This window comes from Cryptomeria japonica, chromosome 9 (assembly GCF_030272615.1).
Source record: "Cryptomeria japonica chromosome 9, Sugi_1.0, whole genome shotgun sequence".
In the NCBI taxonomy this organism is placed as follows: domain Eukaryota; kingdom Viridiplantae; phylum Streptophyta; class Pinopsida; order Cupressales; family Cupressaceae; genus Cryptomeria; species Cryptomeria japonica.
Window position 1 is genome coordinate 569,358,780 of NC_081413.1, and position 24,068 is coordinate 569,382,847.

General features: G+C 37.1%; 1 protein-coding gene across 3 annotated transcripts in view; it reads right to left on the minus strand.

The window, feature by feature from the left end:
- The window catches only part of LOC131051283 (K(+) efflux antiporter 5), a 133,901-nt gene that overhangs the window by 26,728 nt on the left and 83,105 nt on the right, over positions 1-24,068 (minus strand). For all 3 annotated transcript variants that reach the window (XM_057985730.2, XM_057985728.2, XM_057985729.2), the window contains exons 13-14: positions 18,975-19,071; positions 18,569-18,622 (exon numbers count right to left, since the gene is read on the minus strand). In XM_057985730.2, coding sequence (XP_057841713.1) covers positions 18,569-18,622; positions 18,975-19,071 — 151 coding nt within the window. The remainder of the gene's footprint in view (positions 1-18,568; positions 18,623-18,974; positions 19,072-24,068) is intronic.

Below are 24,068 nucleotides of genomic sequence, written 5' to 3' on the forward strand. Positions count from 1 at the left end.
TGACCTTCCGCTTGCCTTTGCAACCTACGAGACCCGCGACAACAACCTATTTTTTTCGAGATAGTTCTTTGTTTTTCGCAATGCCTTTATTTTTTATCATGATGGGTTTTCTACATTCCGCGACATAAATATTTTTTTTTGCGACTTGGTTTGACCGATGACGGCTAGGGTTTTTCTTGTGACCCTCTGTGTTCTGTGCCGCTTAGGGTTATAGTTCAACCCTCCGATTTTTCGCTGCTAGGGCACAATTTTTTCAAAAAATAGTGATTTGTTTGTTTTTTCGGCTAGGGTTTTTGCTAAACCCTCTAGTTTTTGTCGGAATTATTTTTTAACAACAGATTCCTTGTGGGTTTTTCCCATAATTTTTGAGGTCTTCATTGGAGTTTTCTTGGTCTATCAAAATTTGTGCCTCGATATTTGTGCCATCAGTACTTCGTTCTTTCTCGAAGTCGTACCTACATCTGCCTTAGATTCTGCATGGGATCTATGCCTTGGGTTCCATGCTCTTCTGTAATCAATTTCTAGCCTCTTCTTTGATTCTCGTTTTTCATGCCTTGGAAAGTGTGGAATACGGCGTCTTGGACCAACATAATGTTGGAAGGTAGTTAGCGATTCAATGACAAAAATTGCAACACATGGAAGCAAAGGATGATGACAATCTTTCAATATCGCCGCCTCGATGATCTCGTTCTGGGTAAAGAGACTCCTCCTATTATAGCTAGACAAGATCAGGATAAGTTTGACGAGCGCAACTTGGAAGTGGTCATATTTATCAAACTTTCTGTTATCGATAATTAGTTGCAACAAGTGCCATGCGGCAAGACAGCTGTAGAAATTTGGACTATTTTTAAGGGTCTACATGAGACATCAAACAAGAGTCTTGCGTTCTTCCTGAAGAACCAACTATTTTCTATCATGATGGATGAGTGTATGTCGTTACAGGAGCATGTGACAAAGATCAAGGACATTCTGGATCAACTGGAAGCAATTGGCAGAAAAATGGAGGAAGAGGATGTGGTAGTTATAACTTTGAAGAGTCTACCTTAATCCTATGAGCACTTCATAGAAATGCTAAACATTACTTCAACGAATGTTGACTTAAAGTTTCTAGAGTCGTGCACCAAACTTTTGCAGCAAGATCGTTGGAAATAACAGTTTGGCAGCAATGCCACTTCGTCCTCCTTGAAACAAGCCTCCGCAGCCAAATCCTTTCATAAGGATAAAGGCAAATCTCAATCATCTCAGCAGAAAGGCCCCAACTAGTCTCAAGATAGCTCAAAGAAAAAGAAAGTTTAGTGTAACTATTGCCACAAATATGGCCACTTGATAAAGGATTGTCGGAATTAGATAGCTTCTAAACAACGAAAGCAGGGAGGGTCTCAGCCTAAGGCCAATGCCATAGAGCACTTAGAGCATAAAGAATCTGCATTTTACGCTTGTATGGCAAAACGTCTTGTAGGTCATGTGAAATCTTCTACTTGGTATAGAGACTCCGGTGCATCTCGACACTTCACTCATCGACGTGATTGGTTCACAGACTTTTCAACTTTCACTGATTCAATCATTTTTGGAGGAGAAGAGTATACTGTTGTCAGCAAGGGCAATGTCCAGATACAATTTGATGGGAGAAATCTCATTTTCCTCAATGTATACTACGTTCTTGGCATGGAACTGGACCTTCTCTCCGTGAGCCAGATTATGTGACACTCGCAACTTGATGTAATATTCAGTTCACACAAGTGTTCGTTTGTTGATCATGCGACTTGCACTATTGTGGTTGTTAGCATCGAGGATCATGGTCTATACAGACTTGTGGATACGGGTGATTCTCTTGAGCATGCCTTTGCAGCTAAATCATCTTTTATCAATAGTCTTTGGCATCAACGGTATAGCCACCTGAACATTCACTATCTTGCTCAAGGATTTAGTTCTTGGCTTACTTGAGATTCAGACTCAGTATCACCAAATTTATGCAGCTTGTCAGGCTGGGAAGCAACACAAGACACCATTCAAGGATGGTGACTCATGGTGAGCCTCAAAGGTACTACAGTTGGTTCACGTTGATGTATGTGGTCCAATGAATACACCTTCTAGTATTGGTTCCAGGTATTTATTTCTTTTTGTTGATGATTTCAGTCGTAAAATGTGGGTGTACTTTCATAGACATAAATCAGATGTGTTTACTCTATTTTAGAAGTTTAAGGCCTTAGTAGAGAAAGAGTCAAGCTATCCCGTAGTCACTCTTAGGTCAAATAATGGGGGGGGGGAGTTTTGTTCTACCGTTTTCTCCAACTTTTGTGATACTCATGGCATCAAACACTAATTAACCACACCTTACACTCCTCAGCAAAACGGCATTGTAGAACATCGCAACTGCATTACAACTAAAATGGCTAGGTCAGTGTTGGAACACATGAATGCTCCCAAGAAATATTGGGCAAAAGCAATATACACAACAGTCTATCTCCTTAATTAGTCTCCCACATAGCTGTTAAGGGGACGACTCCTGAGGAAGCCTAGACTAGTCGCAAACCTAGGATCAGTCCTCTGAAAGTCTTTGGCTCTTTAGCATATGTATGGATTCCAGATGCCAAGCGCTCCAAGTTGGAATCCAAGAGTCAAAAACTTATGTTCACAGGGTACAATGACAACCACAAGGCTTACTAGTTGATTGATGTAGACATTGATCGTCTCATCTTCAGTCGTGATGTTGTCTTTGATGAAGAACAAGGACCTTTTCAGCTATCCTTGCTTGTGCAGAATTTTGAGGATCAACCTTTGAAGGCTACTGATTTGGGTGTTTGTCTTCCATTTGGTTCATCTGATGGGAAGGATGATGCAGAATCTAAATTTGATGATGCTCAACCTGAATTTCCTCCAGATGATGTTGATCTTCCACCTGTTCAACCTATTCTTGTTATTCCTCCTGCATTTGATGTTGGTTCTTCTACTCTCCGACCTAAATGGTGGGCTAAGACCATTAGTGATCTTCATCCTAATGAGCTTATTGAGGGTAGATCTTCCAGAAACAAGAGCAAGCAACAAAATACACTCAACTTGGGTCTCATGGCCAAAATTCATAGTATTTTTCAGCCTCAAACATATTATGAGGCTAAAGGAATTCCTGAGTGGGAAAAGGCTATGGAAGCTGAACACCATAGGCTTCTGAAGAATAACACTTGTGTCCTTTCTAATCCTCCTCCAAGGAAGAAGCCCATTAGCTGGAAATGGGTGTATAAAGTTAAGTACAAAGCTGATGGAACCCTTGACAAGTACAAAAGCTCGTCTCGTTGCTAGGGGATTCTCACAGAAGGAAAACCATGACTATGAGGAGACTTTTGCCAAATGAGTACCGTACGGATCGTCCTTGCCTTAGCAGCTTAAGTTTGGTTGGAAAGTCCATTAGATGGATGTTAAGAGTGCATTCCTCAACGGTGAGTTGCAGGAAGAAGTCTAAATGACGCAACCTCTAGGGTTCAAGGTTGCTAGAAAAGAACACCAAGTGTGAAGACTGGTGAAAGCACTCTATGGCATGAAACAGGCTCCTTGGGCTTGGTACATCAAAATTGACAAGTACCTCACACCTCACAGATGATGGCTTTTACAGGAGTCCATCTGATTCTAACATGTATGTCAAAAACATTGGTGGTGATATTCTTATTCTTGTTGTCTATGTTGATGACCTCATTACTGGTAGTTCGACACTTTTGATCAATTAGATCAAATAGAGGTTGTGTTAATCCTTTGACATGACAGATTTGGGACTTTTGCACTATTGCTTAGGTGTTGAAGTTCGCAGACTATTCATTTCTCAATCTAAGTATGCCCACAGTCTGCTAGACAAGTTTCGAATGCAAGACTGCAAACTTGCACCCACACCTATGGAGAAAGGGCTGAAGCTAACAGCCAAATCAGATTCACCTGTGTTGAATGAATCAACATTCAAGCAACTGGTGGGCAGTCTCATCTACCTTAATGCTACTAGGCCTGATCTCAGTTTTGCAGTGACCTACATTTCACGCTTCATGTCAGCCCCTAAGGCTGATCATTGAGTAGCAGCAAAGTGTGTGCTACGTTATGTGAAGGGCACTCCTGATTTTGGTCTTCTGTACAACAAAAATCACGATCCTAGACTTATTGGTTAGACAGACTCAGATTGGGCAGGTTCTATTGGTGACAAAAAAGCAACATCTGGGTATGTTTTCAGTTTGGGATCTAGTGTAGTCACGTGGACTAGCAAGAAGTAGCAGACAGTGACTCTTTACTCGACGGAAGCAAAGTATCAAGGAACAGTTACGCCAGTGTGTGAGGCAATTTGGTTTCAAAGGATGCTTTCAGACATGCAAATGTTTCAAGCAGATCTTGCTCCCCTTTATTGTGACAATCAAGGGGTGCTTAAACTGGCCAAGAATCTGGTCTTCCACGAGAGAACCAAGCATGTTGAACTTCATTGTCACTTCATTTGGAAGCTAGTTGAAGACGAATCAGTTTAGTTGCTGTATGTTTTGACGACACATCAAACAACAGATATCCTCACCAAGTCTCTGAGCTCGGACAAGTTTGTAAAATTTAGGGGGCAACTTGGTGTAGTTGATAGATTGACCATTAAGGGAGGGTATTAAAATAATATCTTTATTATTAATTATTAATGGTCAATATTGTAACATGATGTACTTTTTAGTTAGTTTCTATTTTACGATTGTTTCATTATAGAAACATTGTTTATGTAATTCTTTAAATGATCAATTGATCATTTCATTAATTCATTCAATATTTTACCAAAACAGAAAGCCTATAAAAAACCCTATTGAAAACATTTTTCCAAAAATATATTTTAAAAAATATTGGTGCTTTCTCCATACGAATATAGACGTGAATTTTTGCAAATTCCATACCTATTTTACCGAAAACGTTTTTCCAAAAATATATTCTAAAAAATTGGTGATTTCTCCATACGAATATAGACCTTAATTTTTGCAATTTCCATACCTATATTACCGAAAACGTTTTTCCAAATATATTCTAAAAAAAATTGGTGCTTTCTCCATACGAATATAGACGTGAATTTTTGCAATCTCCATACCTATTTTTATGTTTGCTAAATTTTGCACTTCAAGCATGAAATTAGGCAAGCCCCATGACATGGTCCACAATAACTGAATGCATTAACAGCAAAGAAACACCTAGATTTACTCACAATTTCAAAGAAGAATTTGATTGTTGCATTACAGTTTCAAATAAAACTTAATGCATAGCAAATTGAAAATTCTAAACACAACCGTTCAAATAGGGATCTATTGCAAAGCTTACTAAAATGTTGTTGTAGTAGAGTTTACTGAAATCATGTGATAGGCTTATGTCATGTAGTGAGTGATGTGAGGGAACAATGAGCCTTTCTTCAAACTCAACCAAAAAATTGATGTGCGAAGCCCTCAGTAAATGTGTCTCCCAAATCACCCTTCTCTTGAGAAGCAAATCACACTACAACTCAAAATTATCATGACAATCCAGCATCCTAGATGTGATTAAATCTACTATGTAAATGAAGCTTCATCTTCTTGAAAGTCCCTCAACTATTTCCCAAAGGGTCGCCCAGCATTGTACCATGATATCCACCACAAATCTAGGAAAAACATAGATAAGAAGAGTGATGATCTGCAATCTAATTTAGCCCTGCAATTCCTCCAGCTGGCAACTATCTGCAAATAGACCAGTCCTAGATCAAATGATGGCACAGGGTTTTGGAATAAGCAACTTTGAACAAAAAAAGTGATTAAAGAAGGTTGGGGTTTTTGTCCCAACCTTGTAGAAGACTGGGGTTTTCATCCCACGTCTTCAAACTAGGAGTTACTCCCAATTTTGAATCAATTTTTCCACTATTTTGTATTTATACCTATTTGAATTGAAGTTGGTGCCAAAAGAAAAAACTAGGTCAGCCATCAAGAAAAGAGAAAAGTATTGTTTTTAAAAATTAATATTAAATTATATTGGATTGGTGCCTTAAGAAGGTTTGGGTTGACCCAAAAATTAAAATAATAATATATATATATATATATATATATATATATATATATATATATATATATATATATATATATATATATATATATATATATATATATATGATAGTGTTTAAAAACACTCAATTGTATCAGATTTCAAAATTTGCTAGGTCGGCTCAGCTAGGACAGGGATATGACAATGAGAAACATGGAGATTCTTGTAAATGTTATGGTCAATCGATGTATCAAACAAAGGAGATGAAGTCTCCTTGAATAGATTTACAAAGACGATGTTTCTAAATGAAACAATCGTGAATTGAAGACAAAAAGGGAAACTTCCAAAAGCAACTAAGATGACCATTAAAGAAACATTACAAAATTTTAATACCCTCCATTAATGGTCATCGTTCTAACTACCCTACAAAAGACACTACAAGTCTTTTGATCCCAAATGCGAAGAAGGATGCCCCTTCTCTTCAGAACATTTTGTTGTTGCTAAGACCCTCCCTGGATCTTCAGAATGTTAATGATCAAGATAACCAGAAACCTTCCAACTTGAAGTTGGGAAAACAAACAAACTACACCTCCTTGTAGCCAAAGACAGTGAAAATAGCTTCTCAAACTGAAACCACAATTTTGAGGAAAAATTGGCAAACCCTTGTGTAGATCGTTGCCCTAGCAACTTGTTGTGAGGTACTCACACATCGCCCCATTGCAAATGGGGACCCCCACTTCTTTTCGCTTTCTGGGTTAGTTGTCTTAGCTTAGTTGTTAGTTGTTGTCGAGTCTTTGCTATTAACCTCTTGTTTCTAGTTGCTCAGAAGCTGGCCAAGTCTCTCTCTTTGAGATGAAGTGAGGTTCAACACTCCCTTTGCCCAGCAAAAGCATAATCCCTTCCACTTATCCCAGTCTTGTCAGTGGGTGCCCAAAACCGATCACTCCCATTTCCATTCCTCATTGTCGCCACCACCATTTTCACTTCTCCTCGCTACCTTCCAGTTCGCTAAATATCCTCTACCCACCTACCTTTCTATACTCCATCTACCCTTCCTTCCACCCATCCCCATATCCTAACCCACTTCACCTGCATGACCTACCTTATATTTCCTAACTTCCATCCCACATCCTTAACGTACCCCTACCACTACCTTTACCTTTACCTTTACCTCCACTACCCCTTCCATCTCATTCACCTCCCTACCTTCACCTATACCCTCACCTACCTAACCCTCTTCCCATGCTAGCATACTCATCCACTACCCTTCACCTACATTTACACTTACCTATACCTCCCTACCCTTCATCTTCCTACACTCATTACCTACATCCTCTACCCTCCATCTCACACCCCTTAACCTTCTACTTCCCTTAGCCTACCCTTTCCCTTACCTACCACTCTACCTAATGAAAAATTATTGCTCAAATAATCAGATAATCTATTCAACAATATACAAGCGTAAATATAGAGATTACAAGACGACGTTCTAAATTAAGAACAAGTCGTTTAAGTGAACTACTAAAAAGCTAAACGCTAAATAAAGCTTAAAAGCTAATTAACTAAAAAAAAGCTAAACACTAAATAAAGCTTAAAAGCTAATTATCTAAAAAGCTAGAAGACCATTAAACAAGGAACTATAATAGGTGACTAAAATATAATTAAATATTCTAATACCCTCCCTTAATGGTCATTCTATCTACTAACTACCCTACATAAGACACTGTAGGTCTTTTGATCACAAATGGAAAGAACACGCTGTTGCGATGGAGACCCTCCCTGGATCTACAACATGTTAATGACCAAGAATATCAGAATCCATCCAACCTGACAAACTGAAACCTAAAACCATGATTTTCAGGAAAAATCGACAAACCCTCCAAAACTGAAGATACAAATCATCATTTTTTGTGGAAAAAAATGGTAAAAACCTTGAAACGTTGGGCGATAAAACCCCAAACATCACTTGGTAAAATACCAATCATCACGCGGTAAAACACTAGACATCACGTGGTAAAATACCAAACATCATGTGGTAAAACAACATACATCACATGGTAAAATAGCATACATCATGTGGTAAAACAACACTCTGATTTTTGAGGAAAAATCAAGTAGAAAACCCATCCGATGACAAAATCAAAAAGCATAGAAGGCTAACTCCTCTTCAGAATGCTCTACAACATGAACCTGCACTTGCTCCTGAGACCCTCCCTGGTTGGACTTCTGATCAGCCAACCTCTTTCAGCAGAACTTCTGGATATGCCCAAGTCCACCACAATAGTGACATGTGAATCTCTGTGTGAACCCTCCTTAGAGTTGTGCTACCCTTTCTGCTGTGCGTACTCACCTTTGCCCTTGTCCTTGGTAGTAAAAGCTTGTTCCACACTGATACTGTTACTACCAAACTGCTGCTTCCATCTATCTTGTTGTAGAAGCTTGGTGCAAAGATCAAGAAACTTCAGATCAACACTAGTAGAAGAGATATTAAGTGTGTCAATGAAAAGCTCGTAAGAGTGGGGAAGACTTTTCAGCGTGATCACTACCATATCCTCTTCCACCATGGTACGACCAATAGCTTCCAACTGGTCACGGATCTCTTTGATCTTCATAAGATGTGCTTGGATAGATGTCTTGTCATCCATCATGATAGAAAACAGCATATTCTTCAGAAAGAAAGCTCGGCTCTTGTCAGATGTTTCATGAAGATCCTTCAAGAGATGCCAGATCTCTTTAGCTGTTTTACCTGAAGGCACCTGAGGGAGTTGATCATTTGTGATGGATAACTTGATAAGCATGACAGCCTCTCGATTCTTCACATCATGTTTGTCTTGATCATCACCTGCTGTTGTAGGACGAGATTCCTTGCCCAAAACAATCTGATCAAGACAACGATACTCAAAAATTGAGAGCTTTCGTTGCTTCCAGGTATTATAGTTCTGCCCATTGAACTTTTGACTGCTCTCTAATATGACATTAGTCAAAGACGCCATTCTGGAAATTGAGGTCAACTCTGGTCAACCCTGTGAAGGCACAAAAATCGAGACAAACTGCTAATATCCCAAGCCAGACAAGCAAATCCCAAGGAAAAAAAACAAACCCCTAGCATGGATTTTGAGGCACAAATTTCTGAAAACGTGCCCTAGATCGTCAAATACTTGGCAAACAACAAATTTAGCTAAGAAAAAATCGATTTTTCTGAAGAATAATCTCCAAACCCTAGCTGCAAGAGAAAAAAACACACTATCTGCTGGAAACAGAAAAGTCACAGCAAAATCCGTCTGCAGTAAAATCTGTGAAACCCCCCCAGTCAGATCCAAAATCATGGAAAAAACACGTAGAAACCAGCCATGGGAGAAGCAGCGAAGAAAGATGCCGCCAAAAACCGCGATTTCTGGAAAAAAAAATTCACTGACACAGCTCCAAAAATACGTAGGCTTGAAAATCCATGATTTTCCTTCCAAAAAAAGACCGCCCAGTCGCAGGCAGAACAAACTTGCAGCAGAAAAAAAATCTCCAGATCGGCGTCCTAGAAACCCTGCACAAACAAAATTTTGAACCCCAGAATGAAGGTTTTAAAAAAACCCTTGAATTTCTTCCAGCAAAATTGCCTAGGAAAAAAACTTCAATTCAGAATTTTTTTCATAAAGAAAACTCTTAAATTTTTTTTTCTGGAAATTAAATCCAGGTAGAAGGGCACAAAATTTTTTGATGGCTCGTCACCTGCTTTGATACCATGAAAAATTATAGCTCAAATAATCGGATAATCTATTCAACAATATGCAAGCGTATATATAGAGATTACAAGACGACATTCTAAATTAAGAACAAGTCGTTTAAGTGAACTTCTAAAAAGCTAAACGCTAAATAAAGCTTAAAAGCTAATTAAATAAAAAGAAAAAGCTAAACGCTAAATAAAGCTTAAAAGCTAATTATCTAAAAAGCTAAATGACCATTAAAAAAGGAACTAAATATAGGTGACTAAAATATAATTAAATATTCTAATACCTAACTCCTACCTCCCACCGCAGCACTTCTTATAACCTCGTATCCACTTTCAATTACCCCTTATACCTCCCACATCCTAAACCTCCCTACCCCTCCGTAGCACGCACTCTACCTATTTCCCCACATCCATATCCCTTATGTCTCCCTTTCCCCAAACATCTCCTAACTCCTCCCACATCCTAAACCTCCTTACCCCCACGTATCTCCTACCTTCATCATCCACACCCTTATGTCTCCCTTTCCCCAACATACCATTCCTCTTCTTTCCCCACGTAGCAGCTTCCCTTACCACTTCTCTCACATTCCTCTCAGACATGCTGGGCCCCACAAAATCTGAAATGGAGATTTTAAAAGCTTGTTTTAAGGCATAGTATTTACTTTGACTTCCTTTACCACCGCAGCCTTGATTGGGCCCAACCAATCTCTAAGGTGAAGGAAAACGTTTTTAAGACATTCTTTTTTTAAAAGGAAGAGCATCCACCTCGCCATCCTCATCACATGCCTAAACCCCTTTAGTCCACGTTGAACCATAAGGCAAGGTGTGGCTCTAAAAAGATAGGGAGCTGGCCTTTGAGCAAAGATGTGTCACATAAATAAAACACTGGATATTTAATTCCACATAAGGCAAAATCAGACATAAATAGGGGTTTTGCCAAGCATTGAAGCCAGTATTGCAGGCCTATGCAAGGACAATTATCTGCCTATCGGATCATAAGAAGAGCAAACAGAAAGCAGAGAAAGATTTGATCAAGCATTAAGGTGAATTCAAATGAGTTTCTGAGCAATCTCAGACCAGGAAGCATCATTTGCTATGATTTTTAAGATATTTACATTAAATCTCAGCTTGATTTAAGTTAACCTCTTTAATGCAGGTTTGGGATCAGAAATATGTTGAGTCTTGAACATTATAATGGCTTTCAAATCTGGGCTTTTAATTATCAAATTCTGTCTCTGGTGTTGATGAAATTGTGCTAACATAGTCACTATCAAGTAAAATCTGAGTTTAATAAAGGGCTATCATATGAGTCAAGGCTGGAAATAAGAATAGTTATCAGATTTTATATTAATTCTCTGACTTCCAGAATCTAATTACCCTTCATTTTTGCTTTCAATGTTGATACTGTAACTCAAGGTGTTGAAATTGCAGGAGATAGAAGGCAGCAGCCCCAAATCAAGGAGTATTCGAAAGGTGAAGACAAGCAAAATTTGATTGATCAAATCCTCAAATACAAATGAAGCTCTGATCACCTATCTAGGAGTGAAGATTTTGTTTATGTAAAGATAAGATTGCTTTGACTTTGTACAGATGAACACAAAATACCGATCAGTCTTGGAGAAGAATACAAATGAAGATAAAATCATCGATTCTCAATCAAAGAATTAGTGCTCGAGGATATAAGTGAAATGTTGGGCACTTTTTGTCTTGTGCAAACAAAATTCAATAACCTGATCTGTTTGATGAAGGCAATTGGAGGTGTAAATGGCGATTAAGATTCTTGAAAGATTTCTTTGCCTTGATGCAAATACAACCTTTGCTTTGCTCATAGACATGGACAATTGGCATAAGGGCTGGACAGAAAATTGAATCAAGGAAAGTGCTGATGAGAGCAGGCTGGAGATAGCCATTTAAGGGGATCGAATTAATGGAGATTTTGATAAAAGGCTGCTGGAGATGGTAAATTTGAGCGATCTCCTCTTAAAAAACATTTCCTTTGCCTCTGAATTTGAGCAATCTTCATGAGAAATTCACTTAATGAACTAGAAGAAGAGAGCGAACTTCAGGAATTGAGGAAGGAGAGCGAATTTCATAGGCTTGCTAAGTGGAGCGAATTTCTTACTTCATGAATTCCCTAGTAAGAGAGAATTCCTTTCATGTGCCTTGAAGCAGATTCGATTTCGAGATCAAAGCAAACTTCATGAACTCAACCACATGAGCGAACTTCACAAACTGAGCAGGATAAGCGAACTTCATGATTTGATGGTGGAGAGCGAAATTCATGTTGGAAGTAGAGAAGCGAAGGAGATTGCATTTACCTTGAGTTGATTCAATTTGAAGCAAACTTCATGTTCAAACAGCCAAGAACGCACTTCACAAAATGTGATCGATGAGCGAGCTTCAAGAATCAGCCTACATGAGCGAACTTCACAAATTAGCCTACATGAGCGAACTTCGAGAATCAGCATACAAGAGCAAATTTCATAAGCTTGCTAAGTGGAGCGAATTTTTACTTCATGAATTCCTAAGTGGAAGCGAATTTCTTTCATATGCCCAAGGAAGATGTGCAAGTCTTTATCTTGAACAGATCCGATTTTGAGTTGAAAGCAAACTTCATGTGCTTGGAGATGAGGGCGAACTTCATGTGGTAGCTGATAGGAGCGAAATTCATGTTTGGAGGCATAGGAGCACACTTCACAAATTGAGGGAGATGTGCGCACTTCACAAATCACCATACATGAGCGACCTTCATGATTACAGGGAGATGAGCGAACTTCACAATTCAAGATACATGAGCAAATTTCATATTTGAAGATGCATGAGCGAATTTCATATTTTGAGATAGATGATCGAACTTCAAGAATTGACCTACATGAGCGAACTTTCTTAATGTTTTAATGCACTTTAAGGACTAATCAAACATTGTTTTGACGCCTCTAAATAAAATTCAAAATCCAAGTTTAAAGGAATAAGTTGGCCAGCTTGATGAAATTTGTTGTTTTAATCTAATTAAACCAAGTCGGCCTAGGGAAGTCTAAAATAAAAAGGCACAACCCTTCAATTCTAACGCCTATATAAGAGGAGTGGCGATCTTCATTCTAAAAGCATCAATCAAAATATCAAACAAACTCAATCAGCTCTGCAAATTAAGGAGGCAGCAAATTACATAAGGGGAATTCTCTGATTTTTTAAGAAGGGCGCATAGGAAGGAAAAATCAACTTGAAGATCATTATTCAGATTTTCATTTTTGAAGCACAAATTTATCTACAGTCAGCGATTTTGATAGCAGGTTTGATCATCACATTGATCAAAACACATTTGACAGCAAGGTGCTGAATTCAATCAGTAAGGAAGTGAACTTAATCAGTAAGGAGCAGACTCAGTCATCAAAAGAGCAATATATCAAATCAAGAAGGTATGTGAGGATTATATATCATGTGTATTTGATACCATATTTGTTTGTTTTGCAGATGTGAGAGGATGATGCTGCAAATTTGCAAAGCAACACCTTGAGAGAATAAGAGAAGGAGGATTGCAAGACCTACACCACCATGCCACTTCAAGAGGAAAACTTCATCGGCAAGCACAAGGGTATCAAGGAAGGTGACTCTGCAAGGATGATTTCGAGATATTCAAGAACTTTCATGAAGAGGTCAAAGAGGTGTAAAGGAGAGATCATGCAATTATCTCAAGACAAGATAAACAAGCAAAGATGGAGGATCGACCCGACCATAACAATGCTTCCTATCATTATCACCACATCGAGTGAGCTTGAGATGTTGAGTATCAAGCAATGTTGCTCAACATTCTTTCATAATAATCTATCAAGTCTACAAGCGGATTGAGGTGGCGTCCTAGTCATCATCCCACCAATCAGAGGAATTCCACCTCAACATGTCCAGATTCAATGCACCAAACTCATCCACGAGGGCACAAACTCTGATGTACCTACCCCCACTATTTATTGGTCGAATATTCTATAAAGGACATGTGTCAAAGCATTGTAATTATTTCATTGGCCAAATTGAGTTTGTTGTAACCCACCCTAATTAGGGTTTTCATTGTAAAATCTTGGCCATTGATGGAGAATCAATCCTAGCCATTCATTGTAAAATGAGCTCTCTATATAAAGCACAAGCTCCTCATTTTGTAGAGGTTAATAGTAATAGCAATAGAGAAATACTTAGTTTTTGAAGAATAGAATAGTGAATAGCAATTAGAGTAGAAATTAGATTAGGAAAAATTGTTGTCAAAGCCTTGTTGTAAAGAACAATTGATTTCATTGAAGTTATGGTGAATTTGATTTGTTACTTCAACAACTCGCATGGTCTTTACTTCTCAATTTGCTTTCATGCTGATTAGATTGAGTGGAGGAATTTGTTGAATGTATTTGTGTGGAATCCGTTTAGTCCATACCACTAGCCTATTGCTAATTGTAAGTGTGCCTTGTGTGGTCAACTGGAATGATATGAATCTGACCTCAAATTGTTATGCGTCCTTTGTTTATGCATTAAGTTTAATAGTGAGCAATGTTAGATGATAATGATTTGAACATCTTTGAAATGTCCTTAGAAGATTGCATTGAGCTTGTGTCAAATTGTTCAAGTTGATGGTGAGACCTTGCCCAGTAAGATTCCATCTAATCATTCACCCATATTTTTACATTCTAGGTCTTAGTATAGACTACCTCAACCCTTCATCTTTTGCCCTTTTTTTCAAGCTCAAGCTAGTTTAGGACGAAAAGCATCACAAGATTGCAACATCAGATGATCAAGTTCCAGCGATTCAAGCATTCGACAATTCAACGTAAGTCCCTTTGTGATACCAACAATCACATCAACCAATTGTGCTTATCCACAAGTCAAGACCTGACGTTTATGAAACTTGGAGTTGTCTCAACAAAACTTGAGAAGGAAGCTTTGTTCAAGAGAGGATAAGATACTTTTGGGTATTTTATTCTGTGTTCCCATGTGCATGAAAAACACATTGTGAAAATGTAGCTAGGTCGTATCCCTTGATTAGGCTGACCTAGCTTGGTAAATTTTTAATGTAGCATTCGGCCTTAAAATTTATTGTTTATGGGCCTATTTGGGATATTATGTAACTTGAATTAGGGCTGGCCCCAATTGGGTGCTCAAGATTAATGAAACTTGTAAAATGAAAATATGTATTTGTATTTTGGTGGCAACTTGGAGATGGCCGACCTAGTAAAGTTAAGGCAATGTACTCATATATATTTAAGGCAAGTTGACGCCTCATAACAATCAATTAGTATTCATTTTACAATCAGCGAATACCTCTGATATATCAGCGAATATACTTGAAGATCAAGTGAATATACCTTGAAGGCATGAGAACATATCTTGGGGGTTAGCAAACATACTTTGAAGGTCTGCGATCTCAGTCTGAGCCCTAGCGAATCTCTTCCTAGCTGGGCGAACTTCATTTACCAGCTGAGCAAACATCACCCTAGGCTGTTCTGAGGCTGTCAAACCTGCTACGGGCAGTAGTACCTACATTTTGGAGACTTCTTCAAGTATGATCTCAGGTCCCAGGATCAGATAAGTTGTGTCTTGTCACTTGTGTTTGTGCCCTAGCTGGGCAAAGTTGTAACCTATTTTTGTGATTAATCTAAGGCAGATCTGAGACATTAGTTGCTGGGTTTTTTCCTCCAAGAGGGAGGTTTTCCCAGGGTATATTTGTGTTGTGTGTCCTTCTTACTGTGCATTTTGTTTTCTGCTCATTAATTGTTAATCTGATCACTAAAAACTAACACACATCAACACAACTTTAGGTGCGATCATAAACAGCTGCAAGAAATCACAATTTCTTGTGGAAATAACGATAAAACCCACCAATAAATTAACCCAAAGAACCAAAATCCCATGTGAACTTCACAAATTACAAATGACACAACATGATTTTTGAGGAGAACAATAGATCAAAACCCAGAATAAGTTTTTGAGGACAAAAAATATAAAAAATCATACAAATAATTTTCGAGGAAAAATTATAAAAGACCTCCCATGATTGTTGTGGCAAAAAAACAAAAAACCCTACAATTATTTTTTGGAGAGAAAAATTATAAAACCCAAAAACGATTTTGTTCAAAAGTCGTAAAAAATATCTGCAGTAAGAACTCAAAACCCTAGTTCATGCAGGCCTGAGATCACCAAAAAAGAGCAAAAATCCACGAACAAAACAAGAGTTGAGCAAAACACGGTGCCAACACAGAATGCAGCATTTCCAACTCTTGCGGGCAAGAAATACTGCAAAAACACACAAATCGCCAAAAAACAACACCCAGAACAGAGAAAAACAGTGGCCAGAGGCAAATCGCAAGTAGAAAAAAAAGCTCCAAAAAATCGCAACACCCAGATCACACACAAAATCGCACAAAGCACATAGATGTCGCAGTGAAAATCGTGGCCAGGGCCGTTTGTGGTCGCGCACAAAAACAAAAGGCCGCAAAAAAATAAAACGTGCAAATAAACAAACCCAGATCCGTTGCAAAAAACAAACTTGGCGCCCAAAAAATGTCTGCATTGAATGCACCACAACAAAAGATCTCCCAAAAAAGTCGTTGCAAAAATCCATCCACATGGCCCATCACGAAAACTGAAAAAAACCCTCACAAAATCTGCTGTGTGAAACCCACTAAAAAAAATTTGTAAAAAAAATTGTGGAATAAATTCCAAGAAAGAAGCCTTTGAATGTTTATTGAAAAATTCGCCAAATTTTATTAAACCCCATCGAGCCGCTTTGATACCATGTTATGGTAAATCGATGTATTAAACAAAGGAGATGAAGGCTCCTTAAATAGATTTACAAAGATGGTGTTTATAAATGAAACAATCGTGAACTCAAGATAGAAAAGGAAACTTCCTAAAGCGACTAAGATGACCATTAAAGAAACATTACAATATTTTAATAGTAAAGGGGAAGCATATGCTAAGGCTAATAATTGTTACATAAAATAAGTTGTTGCAATGTTGGCATAGTTGATTATTTTATCCATAACATGCACATCGTATCTAGTCTAAAAGGGTCTAATTTTTACTGTTCAAATGGGTACAATTTCTTGGAATCTAGCTGCTACAAGGGTTCTCTATCTGTACTTATAGGTCATCTGGCACAACTTCAAAAAGTCAACTCTCATTTGGAACATTTCTCTTGTCGTATTGGGATTCATTTTCATACATGGCACAGTTGTGAATCTCGTCCCAACATTGCTATGTCAACAGCATGAATTGTTATTAGGATGCACTACTCTTCATCTATGGCCCTTATAAGCCATAAGAAAAAAAAATTTACCATCTCTACATGTTCAAAAGAGATACTATCAAAATGTTACCAACAATGAAGCGTAGAATTCATTATCCCAATTGTCTTATACTACTCTAAGAAAATCAACAAGTGATGTTGAATCTGATTTCAAAAATAAAAGTTTGGTCTCCCAAAATGGCACTCTAGAAAACTTGAAGAATCAAAAGATCCACCACTCATTTGTTGATTGTCTTGCCTACTTATCCACCATGGATCTATATTTGTCCTTTATAATTCCATAATTGGCCACAAACTTTGCCAGCCCCACATCCCCATTGGAAGCTCCATCTGTATAACCTTTAAAAAATGGCTTGAGGGAACTTCCTAGAAATATAGCCCGGATAGGTTGCCTAGTTTCACATAAATGATAAATAATGAAATGAAACCAATAGTAAAAGAGGTGGGTTTTTTTTTTGGCTCTTCTACCCATTTCTCAATAATGTGAATCCTACACCAAAAAGTGTTGTGAATTTCTCACAAAAATTGAATTCATAATATACTTTATTGCAAGAAGATTCAATTACTGTATTTAAGCCCCAACTCCCATAAAATGATGCGCTCAATCAGAAAGTGGGTAGATGGGTTAATATACACACTGTAAGTTTGATTCAAAGTCATTTATATGCCAACCCTAAAGCACTTTGAATAGTTATAACAAAGAGTTTAAAGAATTCTGCCTCATTTAACAAGGGTGAAGTAAACAACGGCAAATCTTCCACAAACAGTAAATTGGTCATAGGCGACTGCCCATTTATGCATTTCCTTCCTCAAACGTAAAGAAACACACAGAGGTTCACCCTGGAGTGATTTCCAACAGATGAAGCAAAGAGCACCAGCTAAACAATTGATTATCAAATAAAACTTGGGTGCTTCTATTCAGCCATAAATCCATCTGATTCAATATCTGTTGAAACCTAAGTTTAAGCATCACTTATTCAATCTTAATTTCCTACGCATTAAAATCACAGTGCCTTTCCTGTTGGTTTGCATGGTCCTATTAGTTTGCATGGTATATCTTGTCAAGGCATCATGTAGGATGTACACCAGCTTAGAGAGAAGTGGGCAAAATGGATCAATTAAAACCTTCACCAAGAGATCACTCAGCTCATGTAGCAATTTGTTCCAAGATATAATCTACTATGTTCTTATTCCTCTCCGATTTCTTAAAAATAGTAGGACATTCAATTTGCATTTTACTTCTAAATTCAGATGTGATTGCATGGCACTTTGATGGTAACTAATACAGACCAATCCAACATAAATATTATTTACTTCCAATAAGGAATGTAGTTTCCAAGATACCTAGAAAGCAAATCAGCTACTAGCATTCAAAACGTATTTCAGTACAGATGCAATCAACAGTTCCTAATGTAAACTAGATTTTAATTCAATGATTATGTTGGATTAGTAAGCTGACAACAGTGCAAACTTGTTCAAAAACTTTAGTGGAACCCCAATGACAAAAAAGAAATACTCAAATGTATAGGAATTAGAAGCAAAATTGATAGAGATGCACTAACCCAAGCCACCAGCAAGCAGAATGCAACTGAAGCTAACTGGTAAAGTTCATTTGTCTGCAAATATTCCAACATTAAGACAACATCAGCACCATGGGAATGCATTCTCAATTTCCTTCTCACAATCACTACGAAAAAACTGTATCACAGCTACACTTATTCTGACATAGTAAAGCATTAAAACTGGAGGAAGAACATCTCTACCGGAAAATGAATTCCTTACATTCCATGGGACATGAACTTCAAAAATATTATGTTGGGTTTACTTATTTGCCACCATATATTAGAGTACTCCATACGGACATGCTTTATATGAAATGAATTAGACATGGGCAACACAAAAAGCATATGATAAATTAGAGTGCCATGTTTTTTCAAATGCTTGAATTTATCATAATCATTAAATTACCTGAGAAGACAGGCGTACCATCAGCCTCAAAAAGGAAGGAACAAAAGACCAAGATAATATAGATGCTGCTACCAAGAAGATGGACAAGACAACTAACCTGCACGGTATTAAACCACATCAATCAAGATTGGATTTATCAACTCAAGACACAAACACATGCTTCCTTGTATTGATTCAAATATCAGGTGTTATATCCCTACAGTCTACAAAAAGATAACTCACGAGAATATTGCATCCTGTAAAATTCATCTTTCAATAACCACCATCCTCTTAGAATTATTATAATTTCTAATCTCAAACAAAAAAATTATTTTCCGATTCAAGTTACCAAAGAAAATCTCAAATGATAATGAATGTTCTACTCATTATATATTAAAAGTTTCATCATTAACTACGTTAATTTTCCAAAAATATATATAAGCTCTATAAACCACCTCTGCTCAATCCATCCACAATCCAACATTCAACGAGTTTGGACCCAGCACACCTGGATCCAGAAAAGTCTCCAGAAAAGACAAATCAGATCTCTGGCACAAATATTACTCACACTCATCAAGGCAATCATAAACGACTCCTATTTGCCAAGGTTACAGGTTAAGTGGTATGCACTCTCGCAGTTTAGGACTCTGTTTTTGAAAGTGCAAAATAATGTAATGGGAACCACTACTCTTCAAATAATGGCAAATGATCTATGCACATCTAAGATGGATTTGCAATCCACTTTGAATTCCATTTTGATTTTTTAATTCACCATTGACTCTTCAGAATCAAGCATTTTTACTTCACAATCTATAACGAACATGATTGCACGTACACATTGGCACCATGAGTTGCACATGCACTGCAATACAAAACCCAGATGTTGCATAGATAAGCACCACGAGTAAACACCCAAGAAGCACACATGAAACTTGTAGGACATGCAACACCTCACAATATAGATCAAGAATCAATGTTTGCAAGTGAACTGAAGGAACAAGAAACATTTTAGGAAATTGAATCATCCGATAGCTGAGATAGGAATCTACAACCAAAAAGCAATTTGATTCTCATCAAATCATCAACATTGGCACTATGTTTGCTCACCACTGCTAAATGCTTCTTGGAGAATGCCTAGTGTCCTACTTGTCAAAAATCTAACTCCTAATCTTGTATTCAAGTCCACACAAAACACACTTTGCCTTTGAACTGGACCCAAGCGGATAAATAACATTGCCCATTATTTACAACATATTAATTATGTGTTATACCATATTCAAAGAGAAGAGAAGAGTTGTTGTCATTATCTCATGTCTCAATTGAATGTATAATGTTAAAGTTTGGATCAGATTTAGGTATGTGAGTAGTTTTAATTTATTTCTAATACTTGGTTCACAACTAAACTATATGACAATGAACTCTATGTGCAGGTGGCTGCTTATATGAAGAGAACACAACTTAATTCATAAAGTATTTGCAGGACTGTAAATGAAGGAAATCGATATCTAATGGCTTGCACTTTCGATTACTGTACTTACCTATTAGAATCAAACTCCATCATAATATATATCTTACAGTATAGGCATGTCAATGAACAGACATGCCTCTATGTACGTGGAGACATGTCGATGAATAGACATGCCTCCACGTACATGGAGACATGTCTCTTCATTGAGATGCCTCTCAACATACTGAAACAATTAACCGATTTGCAAGACAACGATTCTCCTAATCGTTTTCTATCAATTATCAATAGTTAATGATTCTCATAATCGTTGGTTATCATTGTTATCTGCAAGTAACGACTCACATAATCGTTTTTGGAAGGAGATAGACTATTGTCGATATATACAGCGATAAATGATATCGAACTATTAATGTGGAGAATCGATTTATATTGATCATTCCATTTGATCAATATAATCGATACTTATGATCATATAGATACGGTGCTCATATTCGATTTGGTATAAACAATGTGATTAATATAAATCGATATTACTTATCGATTTAACATGAATTTAATCTTAATGATTTATCAACAGCATGATTAATGATTTAATATTTCAATCATAAATTATGTATATACAAATATTCATATATATGATAATAATAAGAACAATTATTATTATTACATATATTAATATGTATAGGTTCATATCAACAAATCATTAATCATACTGATGATATAATCAGCATTACTTATACATATGTTTTTATGAGATTACTCCGACCGAAGCTATAAATCATCAACATGTAATGGTGCTTCCATTTCTATTTGCTTTCCATTGAATCTTCAACTAAAACTTGTACATTATATAGATAGACCCATCTACAAATTGTCATCTATGATGCATTTTAGCGTGGCACATATCACTTCCAATCAGAAGCCTGAATTGTATCAACCATTAACTAAGACCTTTGGAACCAATTTCAATTTTTCCGTATATTTAACCATTAGTCTGCCCAGAATTCAGAGTCACCAAGTAATGTCCTAAATCTGATTTTCAATGTTAATAACAGATTTTAACAATAACTTCACCAAAGTACACCGAACAGCACCAACTAAACTAGCTAATTAACATCCAAAATAGCATAAATTGAACCAGGAACTCGTGCAACTTTTACATTGATATAATTCTGATTTTTACAGCATAATGGACTGATATAATGAACTTACCATTTTTGGAAAGGGAACATGAAACCGTATCTTTGTTGTTGTGAGTCAATTCTTAAAAATCTAAATCTTTATTTCATGCTAAAAGATGGTTGGTGCTTTCCAAGTATGTTTAGAACTTTAGAGTAATTGCAAGCTACAATCTACTATCATTTTTATATCGGCTTATGATTCCAATGTCACTTTTGGCATTCATTGTGGAATCTTTGTTGTTCATAGTTGTGCTTCTCCACTCCATTCTATTGGTAAATCTGTAATGTCCCTTTTTTGAAACGGAATTTAGTGATTAATCATAAATTAAATTAAAAAAATGTTATATAATTAAAATTCAATTAAGTTTCTTGAATGATCAAAGGGTGAAATAAAGAGTTGTGATTATTGACGGGTTAAGGGGTAAAGGAGAGATCATTTTGTGAGAAGAGGACATGAAGGAAGCAATGAATCAATTTGGATATATATGATTATTCTCAAAAGACAACAATTAAGGATGAATAATTGTGACTCTTTTAGAGGGTAGAAATCATGAAAGGTTGTGACCCCTCAAGAATAAGATATAAAAGGGAGATCATTTCCTTGGGAAAAGAATAAATAATTAATAAATTGGGAATGAAAGAATCATTTTAGAAATAAATTATCATTCTCAAAGGCAGCAATGAAGTGTGGTGACTCATTACATGTGAAGGGTAGTGACTCCTTTAAGAAATGGATATACAGGGAAAATCATTTCATTGAGAAAATAAAGGAAGAAACAATTGAGCATATCAATCAAGAAAGGATAATGCATGGTTCCACAAGGACATGTCCCCCTAGGAAAACCAAGTGTTTTTGAGACAAGTACATCCCTGAGACGCAAAAACAATAGGGAAATGTACCCCCATCGTCCCTCCATCACCACCACATACCCTCTACCGTTTCTAGGACATTTCCTTTGATAGGGGACGTCTCTAAGACATTTCTTTTTATTAAATGCCACAAGGGGACACTGGGGCGTCCCCGAGACGCCTAGATGTCCCTCAACCTTGGAGGGGATGTGGCTGAGTTTCCCGCAATGGAAGAGATTCAAGCAAGTTTTTATTAAAAAAATAAAAGAAAAAAGTCACTTTAAAGTGAATAACCCTAACCCTAATTCAACAACAACCTCCAAGGCCTCTCAAAAAAGTTTTGATCTCATTCTAATTCAGAATTTCACACAAAATTAAGCTGCAATCTGACATATTGGGCAAAGCCAAAACTAAAGTTGATCCTACAATTTTACAATGAATTCCACAATGACTTAAGAGAATATAAAGTCTGCTTCAATAAAAAGAAATGTGTATTTGGGGCAATAATGGGTAAAATATTTTGTTACATTGCTTATCGATGAGGCATAGGAGTGGATCCACAAAGGTCAAAGCCATCACAAAAATGCTCCCACCCTACAACCCTTGGCACCTTTGTAAACTAGAGGAAAAATTACAAGTCATCAAAAGATTCATTGCTCAATTGCAGATAAATGTCAACCATATGCTCATCTCTTAAGGAAGACTACAACATTTCACTAATATCAGACATGTCAACAGGCTTTTGAGAGGGAAAATGGCTAAATAAATTGTGCCCTTCAACAAATCTGATATTGAACATGTAAATGCAAAAGCAATTAAGGGATAGATGATTGCAAATGAACTAACAAAAGCACGCAGTAAATACTCACCCTCTTATCATGGACTTGCCCTACAAGTCTATCCTAACTCATGCAAAATCACAAGAATAGAAGATTTACTTTGATGGTTCCTTCACCAATCATGGCTCAGTGGTAGGCATCTTGTTCCTCAAACCACAAGGGGACCTTATCCCTAAAGCCTTCAAAATTGACTTCCCATGTACCAATAATATAGTAGAGTATGAGGCATTGATTTCAAGGTTCAAACTCACAATACAATGAAACATCCAACATCAATCAATCTTTGATGACCCTCAACTAGTTATCAAGTCAATGATGAATAGCACACTAAATATGACAAGCCCATTCCATAGCAAAAAATTGATAACTTCAAACAAAATTTCAACGAAATATCTTTTAAGCAAACACCATGAGTAAATAATAAGGCCGCAAATGCCATGGCTATGGTATAATCTCTTCTTGACATTTTAGAGGATACACACGAATGTATGTTTTTAGCAGAATGTTTTTTTATCCTAGCATATGATGTTCCCGAATCCAGAATGGTATGTGACATTGTTGGTCCTAATAATCCATCGTAATATGACATTCACACCTACCTCACCCACCAAACCCTTCCACCTAAGTCACATCTAACCAATGAAAATCATTCATCCAATATGCACCTTGTTACACCATCCTTGGCAACACCCTTGACCGTAAGGCCTATGATGTACCTACTTGTGATGCCTTGACACAAATTAGGCAAACCTAGTAGTTAAGAGATCCATAAAGGAAT